This window comes from Cricetulus griseus, chromosome 4 (genome assembly GCF_003668045.3).
Source record: "Cricetulus griseus strain 17A/GY chromosome 4, alternate assembly CriGri-PICRH-1.0, whole genome shotgun sequence".
NCBI lineage: Eukaryota > Metazoa > Chordata > Mammalia > Rodentia > Cricetidae > Cricetulus > Cricetulus griseus.
The window spans coordinates 168,384,041-168,402,218 of NC_048597.1; the positions used below are offsets into that span (position 1 = coordinate 168,384,041).

Consider the following 18,178-nt stretch of genomic DNA (forward strand, 5'->3'; position numbering starts at 1 on the left):
GTCGAGACCTCTAGTTTTTACAGGCAGAGAAAGTTCAGTCTGTGAAACTCAGAGCCCTGTCTAACGGTCTGCTCCAGTGGAATCCTCAGAGACCTGCGACCATGGGGGACACCTAAACCCCCACTATCCCCACAAGGCCAGAAGAAAGCTGGCAGTTCACACTTCCTTTCTCTTTCTCAAGGGATTCTGCACTGCGGTGTTCTGAGGAACTAAAGTCTCAGAGACTTTGTCCCAAATCCTTAGAATGGTGCATGGGTCTCACTTAGCAGTAAAGATCCTTCAACCCTGACCGGGAGCAGGAGCCCAGAACGGCCCCTTTAAGAAGGTTGGGGGTGGGAGCAGACAGAGGGAGCCCCCGCCCGAAATCCAAGCGCGGGTCGGCGCCTGCCCCGCCCCCCGGAGTTAAGTACCGGACAGCCCTTGCGTCCTCCTAGCCGGTGCAGGAGCCCTGCTCCCTCGACTTAGGACTTGAGACTGCTGCTGTCCAGACTCAGCACGTTCTGTTCCCTCGCCTTACAAGTCCAGACGCCCAGCCGGCCGCGATGCTTCTCGGCCCGGGACACACGCTGTCAGCTCCAGCCCTGGCCCTGGCTGTTACCTTGACCCTGTTGGTTAGATCTGCATCTCCTGGTGAGTGAGGGGCTGAGACCCTGACCCAGCCTAGGCGATCTATGTGGGGGCTGCACTCACAAGCCAGGATCAAGAGCCCAAGGGCCTGTACTTCTTCCCCAAGTTGAGGGTCTGAGAGGAAAGCTCTGGTATCTGTTTATGGGAACTCCGGCGATCCCAGATTGTCTGGCTTTCTTGACCCCAGTCAGACCCCCCAGAAAGGGGCCCCTGGAGTCAGATTGCCAAGGGCGTGGCTCTGCCCACCCAGATTGTCCGGGTTACTCAGGTCACCTCAGAGCTATCCAGTCTCTTTCAGACAGGTTTGGGGTGACCATAGCGGTTACTTAAAGTACACCCAGTGGCAGTAGTAAGTGGGCATCCTGGCCACAGATACCCTGAGCCAGAAATGGGGAGTTCTGTGAGGTGGGAAGCGGAGAGGAGGCACAATGCCCCACCCTGTGCACCCAGCACACCTCTGCCATGGCCTCCTCTAACTGCCTTCTGGCCTCTGTACCCTCTCACAGCTCTGCAACCCTCTTTTCCTTCCCAGGGGCTGGCTGGCTGGCTTCTGCTTCTATCTCCTCCACCCACCCTTATGCCTTTTTTTTTTTTTTTTTCATCACTGCTCTCATTGAGAGGACCTGGTTGGTGACAGACAGGACCACCCACTCTTCAGGTTCCAGAGGCAAGGCTGCTACCCCTCAGATATCTCAGCCCTGGGGCAACCGGTGCCACACCCCCTGTCCCTAGCTGTGGTGGCTGACCAGCAGAGACTGAATGAAAGTATACCTTCTGAGAGGTGCTAGTGCGCATCACCTCTCTCACAGTGCCAGGAATTCTAGCATTACAGCATTCTTCCTTTACTGGAGACAAGGGCTGGTTATGCCATGAGATCTGTAGCCTCGGGGCCCATCAGTCACTACTACCCATGTATGAATCAGGCCTTCAGCCTACATCTTTCAGGACCATTTCCAAAAGCAACTAAGAACAGAGAAGGAACTTGAGTCTCCCTTCCAGGGGCCTAGACCACACCCTTCTCATCAGATGGGGGAAACCAGCTCTAAAGAAGGGGATCACAAGGCACCCAGAAGGGATATGAGTCAGGGAAGGACCCCCTGCACTAAGGTGACTCATGAGTGGACCCAGGCTCCCCATCCCTGCTTCACAGATTTCCTTTCCTAAAGTCTCACAGCCCCAGTGAGACCTGAGAGATGTGAAAAGGGAGCTTCCGAGGTATCTGGGAGTTTAGTTCATCCAGCCCCCAATTTCCAGCCAAGAGGTGGTTCCCAGAAGCCCCCACCCACTTAGGCTTCAATTGAGAACAATCCTGAGATACCATCTTAGCACTGATAACATGAGGCACAGCACTAGGGCTGCGCAGAGATGGGCAGGCTGAATCAGGGTGTAGCAATGTGTGCCAGTAATGCCAGCATTGAGGAGGCTGTGGGTTCAAGGCCAACCTCAAAAACAAACAAAAAAAGAGAGAGAGAGAGAGAGAGAGAGAGAGAAAGCAGGGCCAGCCGTCCTTGAGTCAAGCCTTGAAGGGTGGGAAGGGAGTCTGCACTTCTGTCTGCGGTCCTCAGCCTGGACAGGAGCGCGAGGTGGGTGTAACAGGGTGTTGAAATAGAAAGAGCAGCAGCTTGACTGGAAGGCATATTTTGAGAACAGGACAGGAAGAGCCATTGGGCTGGGACACAGAAACCTTAAACGGCAAAATGCAGCCCACAGCCTAGGCACCGTGGGGACAAGAAGAGGGTGCAGGTACTGGGCAGGGAGCATCGGGGTGCCTGTGTTATAACAATAAACCCACCCTGGATTTCAGGAAGGACTTGAGCATGGAGAAGGGATGAAATAGCTGATATTTTCCCCTATGCCAGAGCTTCTGCTGGCAACCCAACTCTGTTATCCCAACACAGTCTAGGGGGTTATGTGGGGGCTGAACTCACAGCCCAGCATTGGGAGTCTGGGGGAGGGGTGGCTATACTTCTTCCCCAGGCTGATTTCTGTTTGTGGGGTCTCCAGATATCCCATGTGGTCTGGCTTCCATGACCCATGGAGTCAAATTGCCCAAACGCGTCCTGAGCTCTGCTTGAAGAAAGTGTCACTCCACCTCTCCTGGAGGCACTTGGGTTCTCTTGTGCCAGCTGGGGCACACTTGGGTGACTCCCCTGAAACTATCAGCATTCCAGAATATCCAGGTCATGGGGTCTGGGAGGCAGGTTTTCTTGGCAACCATCTGGGGCAACATCTCAACTGTACAGACTGGAGAAATGAACCCCCAGACAGGAAGCAAAAGTCTGAGGTCCTTGAAGAACCCCCGATGCCCAAGAAAAGCCCAGGGGAAGAAAGAGAGTCCACTCCTCCTGAGCTCTGTGGGAGGCCCTGGGCAGAGGAACAAACCTGGGAGAGGCGAGGTGAGAGTGATGCCTGAGGGACAGGCTGGGGAGAAAGAAGGTAGCATTCGGTACAAGAAGGCTTGACTCTAACCTCAGAGTACAGTACTGGGGACATTGACTCCCATACCTTTCTCTGGCCTGGCTTCACTTGGTATATAAGGGACTGAGGTGGGGCCTACATAGCATGCCTCCCAGGGAAGTTCTCAGGATTATCTGGATGGTGAGGTATTTAAGACAGAGGGGCTCCAGGGCACCAGATACTAGAAAGAGAATCAGAGTGGATCCTGTTGGCTCTGAGAGTGGTTTTCAGGGGCATCAGTGGTGTGGAGACAGATGAACCTTGTGTGTGCACTGTGCCTGCTGCCCTGGATCTCTGAGGCAGGGCAGAGGCCAGGGCCTTAGCTCAGCCCACCCAGACTCTAGAAAAACTACCCCAGAACCAAACATAACTGAGCTCCCCCTCCCAGTGTCCACATGCCCAGGCAGGACAAGAAGAGCCTTTTAGCAATGCTGGCCTGGGGGGGGGGGGGGGCCTGTGGAGGAGGGTGAGCCATGCCAGGTGGGCCAGGCTGCTGGTTGCTGGGACCAGGAGGGGAGAGGGCCACAGGGAAGGGAAATGGCATGTGTGGAGCTCATGCAGGAAGTGTATAGGCTGTCTGGGAACTGGGCGTGCTGCCCAGGATGGAGTAGGGGAGGGGGACTTGGATATCCCTGACGTCCATGCTTGTTCACTGGTGCACACAGATGGGGCGCGTACACGAAGACCCACGGGCACAGGCTGTGGTGGTATACAGCTGCTCTCAAAGACCCTGGCAGAGACAGCAAGGGCAGGAGTAGCTAGCTGCTGCCTCATCTCCAGCCCTCTACCCAACAGACCTGGGTTTGGGGTGGTGCCTTGGGGGACATGAGGTGTGGGGGACCAGGAGCAGATAAATTAGGGGCTGTGGCCTGTGGTCTAGGCCTGCTTCCTCTTTGGTTCTCTGTTTCACTGACTCCCCCACAACTGCTGGCCACATCCAGAGCCCCTCCAGCATGCCCTCTGCCCCAGCCTAGGTCAATTCTGCAAAGCCTTTTAGAGGTAAAACTCTTGTTCTAAGAGCAGACAAAGTGGGTATGGCTGCACCATATTACCTTTATTGCTGAATCTTGGAATTAACTGGATCAGCACCCACCAATAGTTAAGTGTTTAGATCTTTCTGGGGCAGAGTTCCCTAGCTCTCTGCCCTCCAGAAGAATCAAATCTCCTAACAGGGAGAGGGTCAAGCCAGTTCATCACTCAGTCTGATCACTTTCTTCCAGAGCCAGCCATGGTGAGTGCTAGAGTACAAAGCAGGAAATGGTCCCATTTCATAGAGGAGGAAACTGGGCTCAGAAATTCTAAGGACTCCCCCAATCACCTAAGGCATTCTCATTCATTCCAACAGAGTGGGCCATCCCAGATCAGGCCAGCAGGGTAGGGGCATCCACCAGTGACCTCAGCCACCCCCACACAAGAAGAGAGATATCGCCTAGAGAAGTTCAGGACCCTGTCCCTCCAGCAATTGTTCCCACCTTTCCAAGCCCTCCTACCTCATAGCAAATCCCCTACTAAAAGCCTTTCTGCTTCTAGCTAGGGCAGCAAAGGAAGCCACACATTGTCTTTGATATAGGTTATAGCCTGGGGCTGCTGTCAAGGTGGCTTGGTGGCGTGGGTCACCCATGTTCTGGAGGTAGTGTGGGTGGACCTGGCCAAAAGCAGTGCCAGTCTTGTTGACTAGTCCTCCTCCCTCAGGGCCTACCCACGCCTGCCGGCTCGAAGCCTGTGGAGGAGCCAGCTCTGCCAACTCTGGTGTGCATTAGCCAGGCTGCCAGCCATGGCTCATGCTTTCTTAAATGTTTCAGTGTGTTCCCACCCCCTCTGCCTCCACAGACCTAACAGCAGAAACCCTGACTCCAGACCAGCCCCAAGTGGGTCACAGCAGGGTTCAAGAGGTTGCTTGCCCTGGAGCCACACAGTGCTTCCTTAGTAAATTGGGAGCCAAGCCTCCCTGCCCTTTGTCCTTATTCCCTGGCATGGACGGTGGCCTCACCCACAGGGGCAGCAGCCCCTTGGGAACAGATGTCTCATCTCCTTTTTCCTGGCTCTCCACCACATAGCTGAGCACAGGGTTGGTCCATTGGGGGCTGTAGAGGTCACTGTGCTGACCAGGGATTTCAGAATGGGCCTCAAAGTGCTCCCGGGGGTCACACTCCAGCCCACCTGGAGGTATATAATTCTGGGAATATGGGATGCCTGTCTCACCCAGGGCACGTGTAGCAGCTTCCTGAACAAATGTTTATAGGTTGAGTTTTATGTCCTTGTTGCCAGGAGTGATGGCACATTACAGTAATCCCTGTACTCGAGAGGAAGAAGCAAGATTGAAAGTTCATGCCAGTCTAGTCTACATAGCAAGACCCTGTCTCAAATAATAATGATGATGATGATGGTGGTGGTGATGGTCATGGTGATGATGATAAATATTGGACTGGAGAATACAGTTGATTTTGTAGAGTAAGCTTATCTAGCATGAGTGAAGCCCTGGATTCAGTCCCAAGCAGCACCGCATACACAGAGTGTGACGGCATGCACCTGTTATCCCAGGACTTAGAGAAGCAGGAGGATCTGGAGTTCAAGGTTATTCTTGACTAAATAGTGAATTTAAGGCCTTCAGACATTCTAGACTCAATAGTGAGGCTACATGAGATCCTGTTCAAAAAACAAAACAAAACAAAAATATGCTGTTTTAATAGAGGATTCTGTTTCTGTGGTGGTGGGGAGGAGAGGGAGAGAGGGAGAGAGAGAGAGAGACAGAGAGAGACAGAGACAGAGACAGAGACAGAGAGACAGAGAGAGACAGAGAGACCGAGAAACAGAGAGAGAGGGGAGGAGAGATTACTTCAAAGAATCCCACTCGAGACTGATTGCAGGGTTTCCATAAAGCGTCCTTCTCCAGGCAGTTCAACAGGAAGCCTAAAGACAGGGAGCAGCCCCCAAACACAGCCTCCTCACACCCAGGCTTTGAGGTTTCTCCTGTCCCAGACTCCCACTCTGCTACTCCTATAATCAAATAGGATTCCTAAACATTCAGGTTGGCAAAAGCCTCATTGTCTCATTGCCAGCAGACCCACACACACACCATTGCTATTCTGTGCTCTTCTCTCTCTGCAGTGAGTGCATCAGCCTCCATGGTCAATGTGACCCATGTCCTATTGTCCGGTTGAGCACGACCATCAGTTAACACCTGCTATTGCCAGCACCCTCCCACATCTGCCCCAGGTGGGCTCCACAACTGGACTTCCCTTCCCCCAATCCTTCAAGCTTCAGCACCATAGCCCCTTGGCGTCTTTTACCACTAAGAGCTCTGAGACCTATAGCCTAGTCAGGTTTTCTCTTGGGGCCTACTTTCACCTTCCCTCTGTCTCCCGACCATGCCTAGACACTCAGCAGGTATCCATTCGTGAACATATGTGTGCCCACATGTTCACATACACATACCAGCGCATTGTTCTGTGAGCCCTGACAAGAACAATGTCCAGCCCCCAAGCCAGTAACTCTAAGGGAAACCCCCAATTCAGGACACACACACCCTGGCCCGGGAAGGACCTCTGGCTAAGTCTAGGCCAATCTGTTCTCTGGGGAGCAGAGAAGACTGGGGAGAGGAGACCAACTTCCGTTCCCACCTAAGAGCAAACCCTTCCCCGCCCACATTTCAGGAGGGGGCAGCTATAAATATCAATGGGCCCAGGATGCTGATTCCCACGACAAGAGCTCCTCCCCACCCCCTTCACTCGTGCACAGACACTGAGGCCAAGAAGCTCTGCTGCAGCTGGGGCAAGGCAGGCTTGGCCCCCCCTTCTTGGCAGAGGGAGAACAAATCACCATTTTGGGGAGTCTCTGGGCTATGGATGAGCTCCTTTCCTATTCTCATTTTGACCCAACCCCCATCTTTCCTGCTCTCGGCCCTCAGAAACCTTCTATGGGGAGGCAGGAGGCTAGGCACGGTGGTTACAAACATGGTGTTAGAGCGCTCATCTGGGATTAGATTCCAGCTCTACCGATCCTTGTGTGACCTTGACTTGGCCCCCTCTGAGCCTCCAGTTAGTCCTTTATAAAACAGGAAAGAATAATTCCTACCTCTCACGTGTGTCGAAGACAACACAGCCTGGAATAAAAGCTCTGTGAGCACTTGTGCCTGAGGTTGCTGTTCCTACCGTCTCTCTGGGGCGGGTGGCTCAGCAGTGGGTTCTCCTCTCAGAAAGGGTTCCAAGGACTCTGTGAAGGCTATCAGCCAGCTGCTGCCCACCCGCCACACCCCCATCCCAGGACCCTCACAAAGTGGAGACAGGGCTCCACATCTGTCCTGCTTGAGGGCTGAGGTCCTGTCTGCCTCACTGACAGAAGCAGAAGGCCCCTCCTGGGTACCCAGAACCTACTTCCCAATAACTGACAGCCCTGAACCAGACACACGGAGCTGGTATGCAGCTGAAACTCAGTCAGAGGATGCCAAGTGAGTAACCAAAAGATGCTCAAACCCAGTGCCCAGAGAAAGTAAGTGGGGAGAAAAAAATGGGCAAGGGAACCCCAAAGTCTGTCTTTTTCTTGCGCTCTGCCAACCCCACAGGCCTTCTCGTGGTATACTCTCCAACTCTGACCAGAGCCCCGTGACTTTGACATAAAGTGGTTTGATGTCAGAAGAACATAGGGCTAATAACACCACTTGTCATTAGCAATAGTGGCTGCATAACAAGGAGCAGAAACTCAGGCTGAGAGGGGTTGAAAAGAAGTGTCTGGGACGTTGGTGATGTTCGTGTATGAGTCCGGCAAGGACATACGAGAAGTGAATTTCCAAAGAGGGCTGCCGGGTGAGAAGTCTGGCAAGTCTGTGACTCTAGAAGAACCCTTGGGATGAAGGACTATCCAAAGCCTAAGCTCCAGGTTAAGATCCTACTATGTGGGTACCTCTGCTTCAACCCATAGCATTCTGGGAAGGGCCCAGCTAGCTCCCCGGATATGCTAATAGAATCCAGGCGCCTGCCCCTGACTGTTTCTGTCTCCAGGCATCTGGGACCCGTGTGCTTCTGGTCACCCATCTGTAGCCCAGCTGAGCCCTTCTAGAAATAGAGACTGAGATAGAAGCTTTGTCCTCCAATTAGTGACAACTGAGAGGTAGGGAACTTGAGCTTGTGCTTGCTGTTTGACAGGTTGAGAAATCTGACCCTGCTGTGTGGCCTTCAATAGACTCCTGTCCCTCTCTGTGCCTCTGCATGGGAACTTTAATCTCCCAAGTCAGCTCTAAAACTGAGTCCAAGCTCTTAAGAATGGGACAGGGGCTCAGCTTCTAGCTAGCTGCTTATCCTAGGCCACACAGTAAGATGGGCTTAAGGGTACTGGTGAGCCAGTGCTCCCTGGCATTGGGAAATCTCTCCCCAAAGTTAGCCCCAGACCCTTGGGCTCTCCCAGGATTAGAGTTTCCCTCCACCCCCGGTTCCCATCTTCCACCCCCTAACTTGGCCCCACCCTGCCAAAAATAAACTCAGACCACCCCATTTTGTCCCAGCCAGACCCACCCAGCCCCTCCAGAGCCAGTTGAGTCACTGCTTGGGACTGCTCCTTTTTTTAACTGTCTGAGTCACCGGTTGTGGCTATGGCTGCATGACACATGCCCAAGCTGAAGTCAGCCCAGAGCCCCTAATAAGCACAACAGTGCCAGCATCTGCATAGTGATTGGCAGCAGGTGGATGCCCCTGCTGCTTTGCCTGGTAACCTCTCAGGACTGGGAAGCTCAAAGTTGGAGCTGACTTCACAGGCCCTACCTCACCTGTAGCACTTTATTGTACTTCCACCAGACCTCAGCTTGTACACCAAGAGTACCAGAAAGAGATGGGTCTCCAAGCCCAGGGTCTAGGGATAAATGGAAGGCCTGGCTTCTAGGGTGAAGACCACAGAGATGCCTACTATTGCCCTATCTGGTTCCGGGTCAGGCCCTACATTGTGCCTATAGTGCCTTGAAGACTCTCTCTAGGCAAAAATGCCCACTTCTGGCTCCCCCCCGTTACTCCTGCCTGCCACTGGGCTGCTGTCTCCCTCCTTGTCTCACCATCTCTGTCTCCACATCTTAACATTGCCGGTCCCTGGCTGGCTGTCTCCATTTCTCCCATCTCTGTGGTTCCTCTCTCTCTCTCCATCTCCTCCTTCCCTATCACTAGCTTTGCATCTTTGCCTCTCCCCACTCTGGTCCTGCTCTTTCTTTCTGTCATCCTTTACTCAGTTTGGGTGACAGTCTGAAGTGCTCCCTCTGCAGCTGGCACCCCTAGGCCCTCCTCTGTCTTCTCAGTAGACAAAATAGACCCACATCCACCCATTCCCACATGGGAGTCTGGGCCCCTGAGACCAATAATCCCGAGAGAAATTTTCCATACCCCTCACCCAGGCCCTGTCCCCTAGTCCAAAGCATAGGCTACATCCTGTCCCAGGGAATGCTCAGGATCCCACAGGCCCTTCCTTAGAGCCTGGGGGTGGGGAGGGGGCCTGGGAATGGCCCCTCCTTGAGCTTTGCAGGAGCAGGGGCCTGCACAACTTCAAACCCTATCCTCTGTCTGTGGCTATGCCTCCAGCTATAAATAGGGGCTCACAGTCTATTTTCTTTAAAAACAAGCATCAGACTGGGTCACCATGGCCAGAAACACACTCCCAGGCTAGAGCAGTCTTCCACCCTTCCTCAAACACTGTGTCCAGGCCCCTTAGCAGGGCTAGGAAGGAGGCTGGGGTTGAGACACACTGAAGAATATCCGTGGAGAATATCTGAGGCAGTCTCCAAGGTGCTAACTGGACCACCTGGGCCACCCCTCCCCACCGTCTCCCTCCATCACACAAGGTCAATCTTGTGCCTGAGACTCACAGTGTCAACAAAGAGAAGTGACAGCAACGTAACTCCCCAAGCCACAGCTGAGTATCTCTAAACCCCAAATGAAAGGAGGGTACCTTGGCTCTGAGACAAGGGGAAGGAGGCATGAGGTCTGTCCTCAGAGAGAAAGAAGAAAAGAGCTGTGTCCAGGACAGGGCACAGGGATCGGCTGGATTGGGGCAGAGGAGCCTGATCCAGCAAGGCTGGCACATGGCAAGTTCAATGGAGATGAGGAGGAATTCAGTAGACAGGCACAAGGCCACTCAGGGCCTTCCACATCATGCTTGGGCTTTGGAGCCTGATCATGGGAGGGAGAGCCATCCAAAGCTCCCAGGCAAGGGAAGCTGTTGGCCAAATCAGTTCAACTGTAGCTACTAGTTGCAGTGAAAGGCAGGAAGTTAACTAAGGCAGGCGCAGGACGGTGGCCATCTGCCTTGTAGAATGGCACGGTGGGAAGGGAGATGAATTTGAGGGAGAACTTAGATGCAGGATGGATGGACAATGGAGATCCCTTGACTGTGAAGAGGGAGGAAGGAGCGGATCCAGGAGAACTCAGACTTCTGTCTATAGAGGCTGGAGAGTGGGAACTTTCCTGGGCCAGTGAGTAGGTGGGGGTGACATGACCTTGTTTGCTATGAGTGGGGTTGGACACGGGGGTTCCTGGCCCAGATGTCCAGAGCCACTTGGCAGTGGACCTAGGGTCCCAGAAAAAGAGGCCATGCCTGAGGCTGGGAGGAAAAAAAGACGGGTACTGTGGCAAGAGTAGGGTTTAGTTCCTGGGAGCCACGGGTGGCAGGAAACTCAGTGGGAACCAGCTCCCACATGAGACATGAGGCCTTGGTCAGGGCTCTGTGGACAGCCTGATCAGGGCCCAACCTTTCAGCCACAGACTCCTGTGGCTGGGCACTAGCCAGTGTGGTGCTCTGCTGCTCTGCCTGAGACAGATCTGCTTGACAGAAAATTCTCAGGACTGGGGGGAGATGGCTCAGAGGTTAGGAGCACTGGCTGCTCTTCCAGAGGACATGAGCTTGATTTCCAGCACCTACATGGCAGCTTCCAACTGGCCATAACTCCAGTTCCAGGGGATCTGACACCCTCTTCTGACCTCCACAGGGACTACATGCATGTAGTGCCCAGACATACCTGAAGGCAAACACCCATACACATACATACATACATACATACATACATACATACATACATACATACATTACTAAAACAAAAAAGAAGGGCCAGGTGGTGATGGTACACGCCTTTAATCCCAGCACTCAGGAGGCAGAGACAGGTGGATCTCTATGAGTTCAAGACCAGCCTGGTCTATAGAGCTACACAGGGAAACCCTGTCTCAGAAAGAAAGAAAGGAAGAAAAGGAAGGAAGGAAGGAAGGAAGGAAGGAAGGAAGGAAGGAAGGAAGGAAAAAAGGAAGGAAGGAAGGAAGGAAGGAAGGAAGGAAGGAAGGAAGGAAGGAAGACTCAACTGGAGCCAAATGTCACCTCTTTTTGATTTCTCCATCTTTATGTCCATGGACCTTGTGGATATGCAAGTGTCCTACTCAGAGACACAAGCCTGGGTCCTTCCCTGAAGAGCTTCTAACATGTGGTGTTGTCACTCAGTGGTAAAGCACATGCTTATTATGAGCAAGGCTCTGGTTTGCTCTAACACACACACACACTCACACTCAGACACACACACACACACACAAACACACACGTATGAGCTTGTGCACACACACATACACACATGCGTACACATGCAAACGCACACACACACTGCCTGCCTGCCTGACTGCCTGTCTGTGTTATAGGAGACTGAGATCCCTAATCCAGTTCCTGATGAGGAGCATCTATCTGTGGGTCTCTCCCTCTTCTTCCCTAAATGTTAGACATGATTGTTCCAAGGACCGTGGCCTGTTCTGCACACATAAGCTTTAAGGTCAGCACTGTGCAGGCCCACAGTCATTGTTTCCCATTCCAGCTCAGCCATCCCATCTCCAAACCCAGCCTGCCAGATGAGGGAGCCCTGAGACACTTTCCAACAGCCCTGTAACAACAGCCCTCCTCTCATGACTGACTAGTCTGTGGCACTGCGGTCTGTGTATATATGAGCTCTGCCTGTGAGAGGGCTTGGCCCAACAAACACTCTCAGAGTAGCTCCCCGCCCTGCCTAGTTCCTAGACCCCCTATTCTCCACTCTTCCTGACCTCCAAGATCCCAGTGGGCAGGACTGGCACTAAATCGCTAGCTTCTGAGAAGACTGGGCCACCTCTTGCCAGCCCCTCCCTCTCCCAGCAGCTCCCAGAGCCCACCCTGCAGCTGCTCCAGGAGAAGCCAGGCCGCCTCACCCTGCCAGCCAGAGCAGATGCGTTCCCTCCGGCCCTCCACTCCTCCCACTTCCACCCGACCCTGACAGAGGGAGCCTCAGGGGGACAAGAAGGGAAAAAGTGTGTCTTCCCCAGGCAAGATGCCAACCCTCACACCCTCCTCCCACCGCAGCCCGTGCAGATGCTCCATTTCCGACTCACGTGCTGCGGCCACCACTTCTGTGTGCATACACCTCCTTGCTAGCACCCACAGCACCCAGCTTTACAGCCACACCCCAGGGGCTTCAGTCCTAGCTGACCTCTGTCCCTGCGAACCCCTTGCACATGGAATTGTCCTCTGTAAGCCTCAGTATCCCCACTTGTAAGATGGGAGTTGTCTCAGAGAGATCCTGCTAGGGCCCGCCGAGATGGGAGTCTCACACCCCCAGAGCCTGGCCAGCCAGGGATATGGAATGTGGAAAAGGGCCTGGAAATCCACCCATCTGAACAAGGAGGAAAATTATAAGGCAGAGAAAAGCCTCTTGGAATTGCTCCGCACACACTGGCCCTGCCCTCTTTGCCTGGAGCAGGGGAGCGGTGGAGTTCCACAAAGACTCCATTGAGGCCGGCTTCCTCCCTGTCCAGCCTCCAGCCTGGGTGGACTCTGGGCTATTGGTTCCATCAAAACCTCTCATTTTCCCTCCTACTTCCTCTTGTGCCCTACATGGCCCCAGGGTTGGGATATGTGGCTGGATGCCCAGGACACTAGCCCTGCCCCTCGAGAGCTCACAGGGCATCTCCCAGCCCATTCCTGCTCTCTCCAGGAGCGTTCATCCTTCATATGGGCCTTTGCTTCAGAAAGCATCCTTAGTCCACACCCCTCAGCATGGCTGACTGATGGTGGTTGTTCAGAGAACCAATAACTGAGACCAGTGCTGGAGCCAGAGTTCAGGCAATAACCGAGGAAACTGTGTTCTGTTCTCACCTCTTTGGACTTTCAGGGAACCAAAAAGTCAGTGCGAAAGTGAAGGTCCAAGTGTGATTTTTGTGGCTTTACAGTTCTTGAGGTGAGGGCAAGTAGACCATGCTGACCCCAGCAGAATTCTTTTTTTTTTTTTTTAGGGGGGGTAAAATAGGGTTTCTCTGTGACTTTAGAGGCTGTCCTGGAACTAGCTCTTGTAGACCAGGCTAGTCTCAAACTCACAGAGATCCGCCTGCCTCTGCCTCCCGAGTACTGGGATTAAAGGCGTGCACCACCATCGCCCAGCTCCAGGAGAAGTTTTTTGGGGTTCGTTCGTGGAGGTCATTTGCCTGTGAGTCTCACATCACTTGGTGGTCCAGCACTGCCCTGGGATGGGGGTGACATCCTCCTCCCTGAGAGGGAGGATGACTTCTGTTTTAAATCCCAGTCTCATGTGATTTTGAACTAGTCTTCTGCCGTTCACATGGCTGGAAAGCCTGGAATCAGGTGAGAATGACTAAAGAGCAGTGACAGTGTGCAGTCTGCAGGGATGTGGGCAGCTCTTAGCAGTGAGAGATGTCACGTGGCTGGCAACCCCAGTGTTATGCCTACGGAGGCTGTTGTCCCTTTGGTCTGACCTGAATCTGTTCCATTTCACCGTCTCCTCCATACCCTCAGAGTAGCAGAGGTGAGGAAAGGTGATAGCCAGGATCAGGAGGATAGCTTGGCCTTGCAGTGGGTGGGATGTGCTGATGGAGGGATATCTGGGGAGCAGATACCCCACAATCTAGGGCCACTAGGAAGATTTGCTCTCACCAATGGGTCTAAGGAGGGGGCAGGAATGGTAGATTATCCTTCCGTCTGGTCAGCCAGGATCCAGAGCACAGTTGTAATAGTCTTTGAACCCAGTGTCCAGCTCCTCACAGCCCCACACCCACCTACATGCACTATCCAGGTATGCTGACCCACGGTTACACTCCTTTAGCAGCCCATCACTTTGCTCCCCCAGCCCAGATCAAGGAGAGGCAGTAGCTAGGGTACCAGCCTCTGATCTCTGCTACCCCTAGCTTCTTTCAACTTTCCCTGGCTTGGGGGCAGAAATCTGGTAGAGAAAAGAGAGGGAGTGCTTGGAGGTACAAGAGAAGGAAGGCAAACTGGCCTGAGGGCTGGGTGACCTCAGAGAACCCACAGGGTATTTGGCCTATTGCTCTTACAAAGGCTGTATTCAGCCTCAGGTGGGCCCCCACACCCATGATGGTAGACAGAGAGCCCTTCATCCCTGCATCAGCCCTCCCAAGAGTCTACCCCATGAACCTTTAGACTCCCTTGAAAACTCCAGCCTCACCCTGCCTTCTCAGACCTGGAACCAGGATGATTTACCCCTGATGGCAAACCCCACAGGCTGCAGTAGAGAAATCCAGCTTCCCCAAGGCAGGATCCTCCCTCTCCCCACTCACTGGACACCCCTCATTCCAACCCACAGCAGTAGGCTCCTGCCTTCACTGTCTCCCTTGGCTTCCCCATCTCCTGTCCTAGTCTAGTCTGTGTCCCTTGAGTTCAGTCTTTGTGAGGAGGGGTCACTGTGTCTCACTTTTCAGCATTTTTCTTGGGCTTTCTGTCTCTCCCAAGCTGACTCTTCTTTTCCATCCCAATTGCAGCATTAGGCTGTGTGTGTGTGTGTGTGTGTGTGTGAGAGAGAGAGAGAGAGAGAGAGAGAGAGAGAGAGAGAGAGAGAGCATGCAAGCACATACAAATGAATGAATGAACAGTGAAGATCGATCCCCTGTCTCTCTCACCCACCTCTCTTGTAGCAGCACTGGGTGCCACCCCCACCCTGCACTCATCTGGGCAGCAGGCACTCCTCCTGCCCATCCTGCCCAACAGCTTTGGGCTCCCATTTTCTCCCTTATAAAGTCAGGCGACGGCAGACAACCAGGAATGCTGCCGCTGCCCATGACGCAAGCCAGCTGTGGGGGCCCGCCTGACTGCCCTAGGCTATGAAGGGTAGCATGGAGCTCACAGAGGTTCACTGCCAGGGGATAGGGTGCTGTGGTGGGGCTGGGGTAGGGTTTAGGCAATGGATGGGCTGAGACCTGAAGCTTACCTTTCTGAGATCCAGTCTGATAGTTCCCCCCACCCCCATGTCCCCTCTATGGCCTGTGCTACAGAAAACTTTGATATTGTGGAACTTGTTCTTCAGGGGTGGGGGACCCAGGACAAGAGAAGCCACAGGCCTGACTCCTTAGTACCTTCTAGGGCAGGGAGTCGTATTCCCAGTTACAGGAATATGGGCACAGGGAAGTCAAAGACAAAGGTGGGGGAAGAAAGACTTGGGGTGGGGTAGTCAGAGGCCTGAGGTGGTCTGTGGCAAGGCTGAGGGGTCATGGGCAGAGGCACTGAGAGGGCAGATAAAAAGAAAGACAGCTACTGTGCTCCCAGCCAGGCAGAGAGAGGCTAAGGCACATAGGTGCTGCCTACAGGGGACCCCTTGTCCCCAGAGCCTGCTGACAAGCAGGAGGTTGAGCACCCTAAGAAGCAACTCCAGGTACAGCATGGTAGTGCACATCTGTAATCCTGCCAAGGTGACGCAGGATTCAAGGGTAACTTTAACTACATAGTGACGCTACCTCAACAAAACTGAATGCTAAGTGTTGTCCCCAGGAGTGTCACCCCAGGCATCCAGGGGGTACCAGCACAATCCGGGGCCTGCCAAAGGATGGCTATCTAGAAGACTGACCAAAGCCTCCCCTGACCATCTGTGAAAGGGACCAGCATAGCAGGACACAAGCTCTTTCTGTCTCCTAACCCTGGATCTCAGGAAAAGCATGGAGCCGCCCCACGCTGGGGCCCAGACAGCAGCTCCCTGTTCACGAGAGGAAGGGTGGGAAGCCACGAGGACTTCTCCACCTTCAGCAGAACGATGGGATGGGAGGGGCAGGAGCCCTTCAGGAACACATGGCCTCTTTGAAGGAGCCAGGCCTGTCCAAGTAATGGCAGGCAGGCAAGGGAGGCAGGGCGGGCTGGGCACAATGGCTTCTCTGTCCTAACAGCTCTGGGCCCTCTGCGTATACACAGACACATAGCCTTATACAAACCCCAAGGCGCCCCAGCAGCCACCCACACGCTCATGCACATCTGTGCAGCCCTGGACACTCACCTGTGACCTTCCTCCACCAAAAAATACATATATAAATAAATAAAGCCCACACAGGCAGCAAGCAGCCTTCTGGCCTCTCCAGCTCATCTCCCAGAGCCTGGGTCATTTGCCCCTCCCACACAGAGGGCTTGGCCTATCCACAGGACTATCACAACCCCCCTTCCCCACACCACTATCTATCTCTGCCTGCAAGTTACGTAGAACCAGTAGGGGGCGTGGAAGCAGAAGCCTCCTCGGCCCCACCCAGAAGGATATGTGCAGCCCTACTAGCCTCTCACCGATCCTTGTCCCCGAGATCATTTATTCCCCTCCCTCTATGGTGCCACCCTTGCCTCCTCCAAGATGTTCTCTGGGATTGACTTCCAGCTTGTTGTTTCTTCATCCTGCACCCTCTTTATATTTGAAGCCCCTTTCTAGCTGCCCCCTACTTAATGACAGCAATTCTGAATGCAGCCGATCAGAGGGGTAAGAGGAACACAAGCCTGGAGGTGAGGGGTAGTCCTGTCAGAGTTTCCAAAGCCTCAGCCAGCTTGGTTTCAGAGGCCTCTGTTCGGACAAGGGGGCTGCCCGGCCTGCACACTCCAGCAACACAAGGCAGCCAGTGTGAGCGCCTCTCCACACAGGAAACAGCAGGGCCCAGTCCCTCAATGGGCTTATTCAGACCCCAGCTCTCTGGAAAGTACCTCTACTTCCTGCCACCCTCCCACTTAGCCAAACAGGCTGCTGCTCTCTCCTGTGGGAAGGGAGCAGAGGCAGGTGGTTCAGTGGTTAGGGCCCAGCCATATACCTTGGTGCCTGACCCAGCGGCCTGGCTTCATCTAAGACCTAGGAAGCTTCTGTGGAAGGGAGTTTGGGTGGGATCCTCTCACCAAGAGAATGCCCTCTTCCTCGTGGGTGGTGAGCAGCCCAGCCCTAGTTTGAGATGTTTACCTCTTTGCAGGATATAAATATTCTCAGAGTGGGCAGCGTCACCTGGCTCACAAAACCCTTGAAGGTTTACTACTCAGCTCTCGCCAGCTGCTCTGAGCCACTCCAGCCCACCAAGGTGGTGGCTCCATCCTGTGGGGGCTGTGTGCCCCACAGTCTGTTCTGTGACTGCCCTTGGTTTTGCCTGCTACATTTTGCTCAAGCAGATACAGCACCCCCTACAAGCACCTACTGCCTGCCAGTTTCTTGGTCTGAGGTTCCCTGGCACAAGTTACACTGGGCCTGCAGGGCCTGCCAGCCACACCTGGGCAGGCAGATTTGTGCTCACTTTATCCTTTCAATTCAAGGCACCAGGAGCCACCAGAGAGATTTAAGCTCAGCCTGAGAACAGCATTATCTTTCTTGGCCATCCCTCCTGGGGCAGAGAAGGCACAGGCCCCTACAGTGGCTGATGCTGCTCTCAGGAGGATGTCAGCTGGCTCAGGCTGGCCAGGGCCCAGCACTTGTGTGGCTGATGCCAGATCATCTGTATCAGGGCCATCAGCCTGAGGGGACCCTAAAGTTTCAGAGAGGCCTGACTGGGATGAGTCTCCTTTTCTCCTCCTGCTGTCTTTGCCCAAAGCTAGCTATCTGCAGGCAGTCAGGGTTCTAATCACCACAAAGGGATGGACCAGAAACTGTGGTGGCAGGAAGGAGACAAAGGAAAGCTAATTTTAGGAAACTGCATGGAAGAAGACTGAAGCTGAGTCAAAGGAGGAGGTTCTCCGTGTGGTCCAAAAGGGGCCAGGATGGCTGTCACTAAGAGGAGTTAGACCGTGTCTGTCCTGCTGCCTAAGGAAGCGCTCTTTGGTTCCAGCTGGCAGACCTGGGGTCCATCCTCCTCTTGTGCTCACATTCAGCCCTGGC

General features: G+C 53.8%; 1 protein-coding gene across 1 annotated transcript in view; it reads left to right on the forward strand.

The window, feature by feature from the left end:
• Positions 1–409: 409 nt before the first annotated feature.
• The window catches only part of Cspg4 (chondroitin sulfate proteoglycan 4), a 36,640-nt gene continuing 18,871 nt past the window's right edge, over positions 410–18,178 (forward strand). Inside the window, exon 1 of the mRNA XM_027415011.2 lies at positions 410–630. Within this exon, the coding sequence (XP_027270812.1) occupies positions 543–630 (88 nt within the window). The 5' untranslated portion in view covers positions 410–542. The remainder of the gene's footprint in view (positions 631–18,178) is intronic.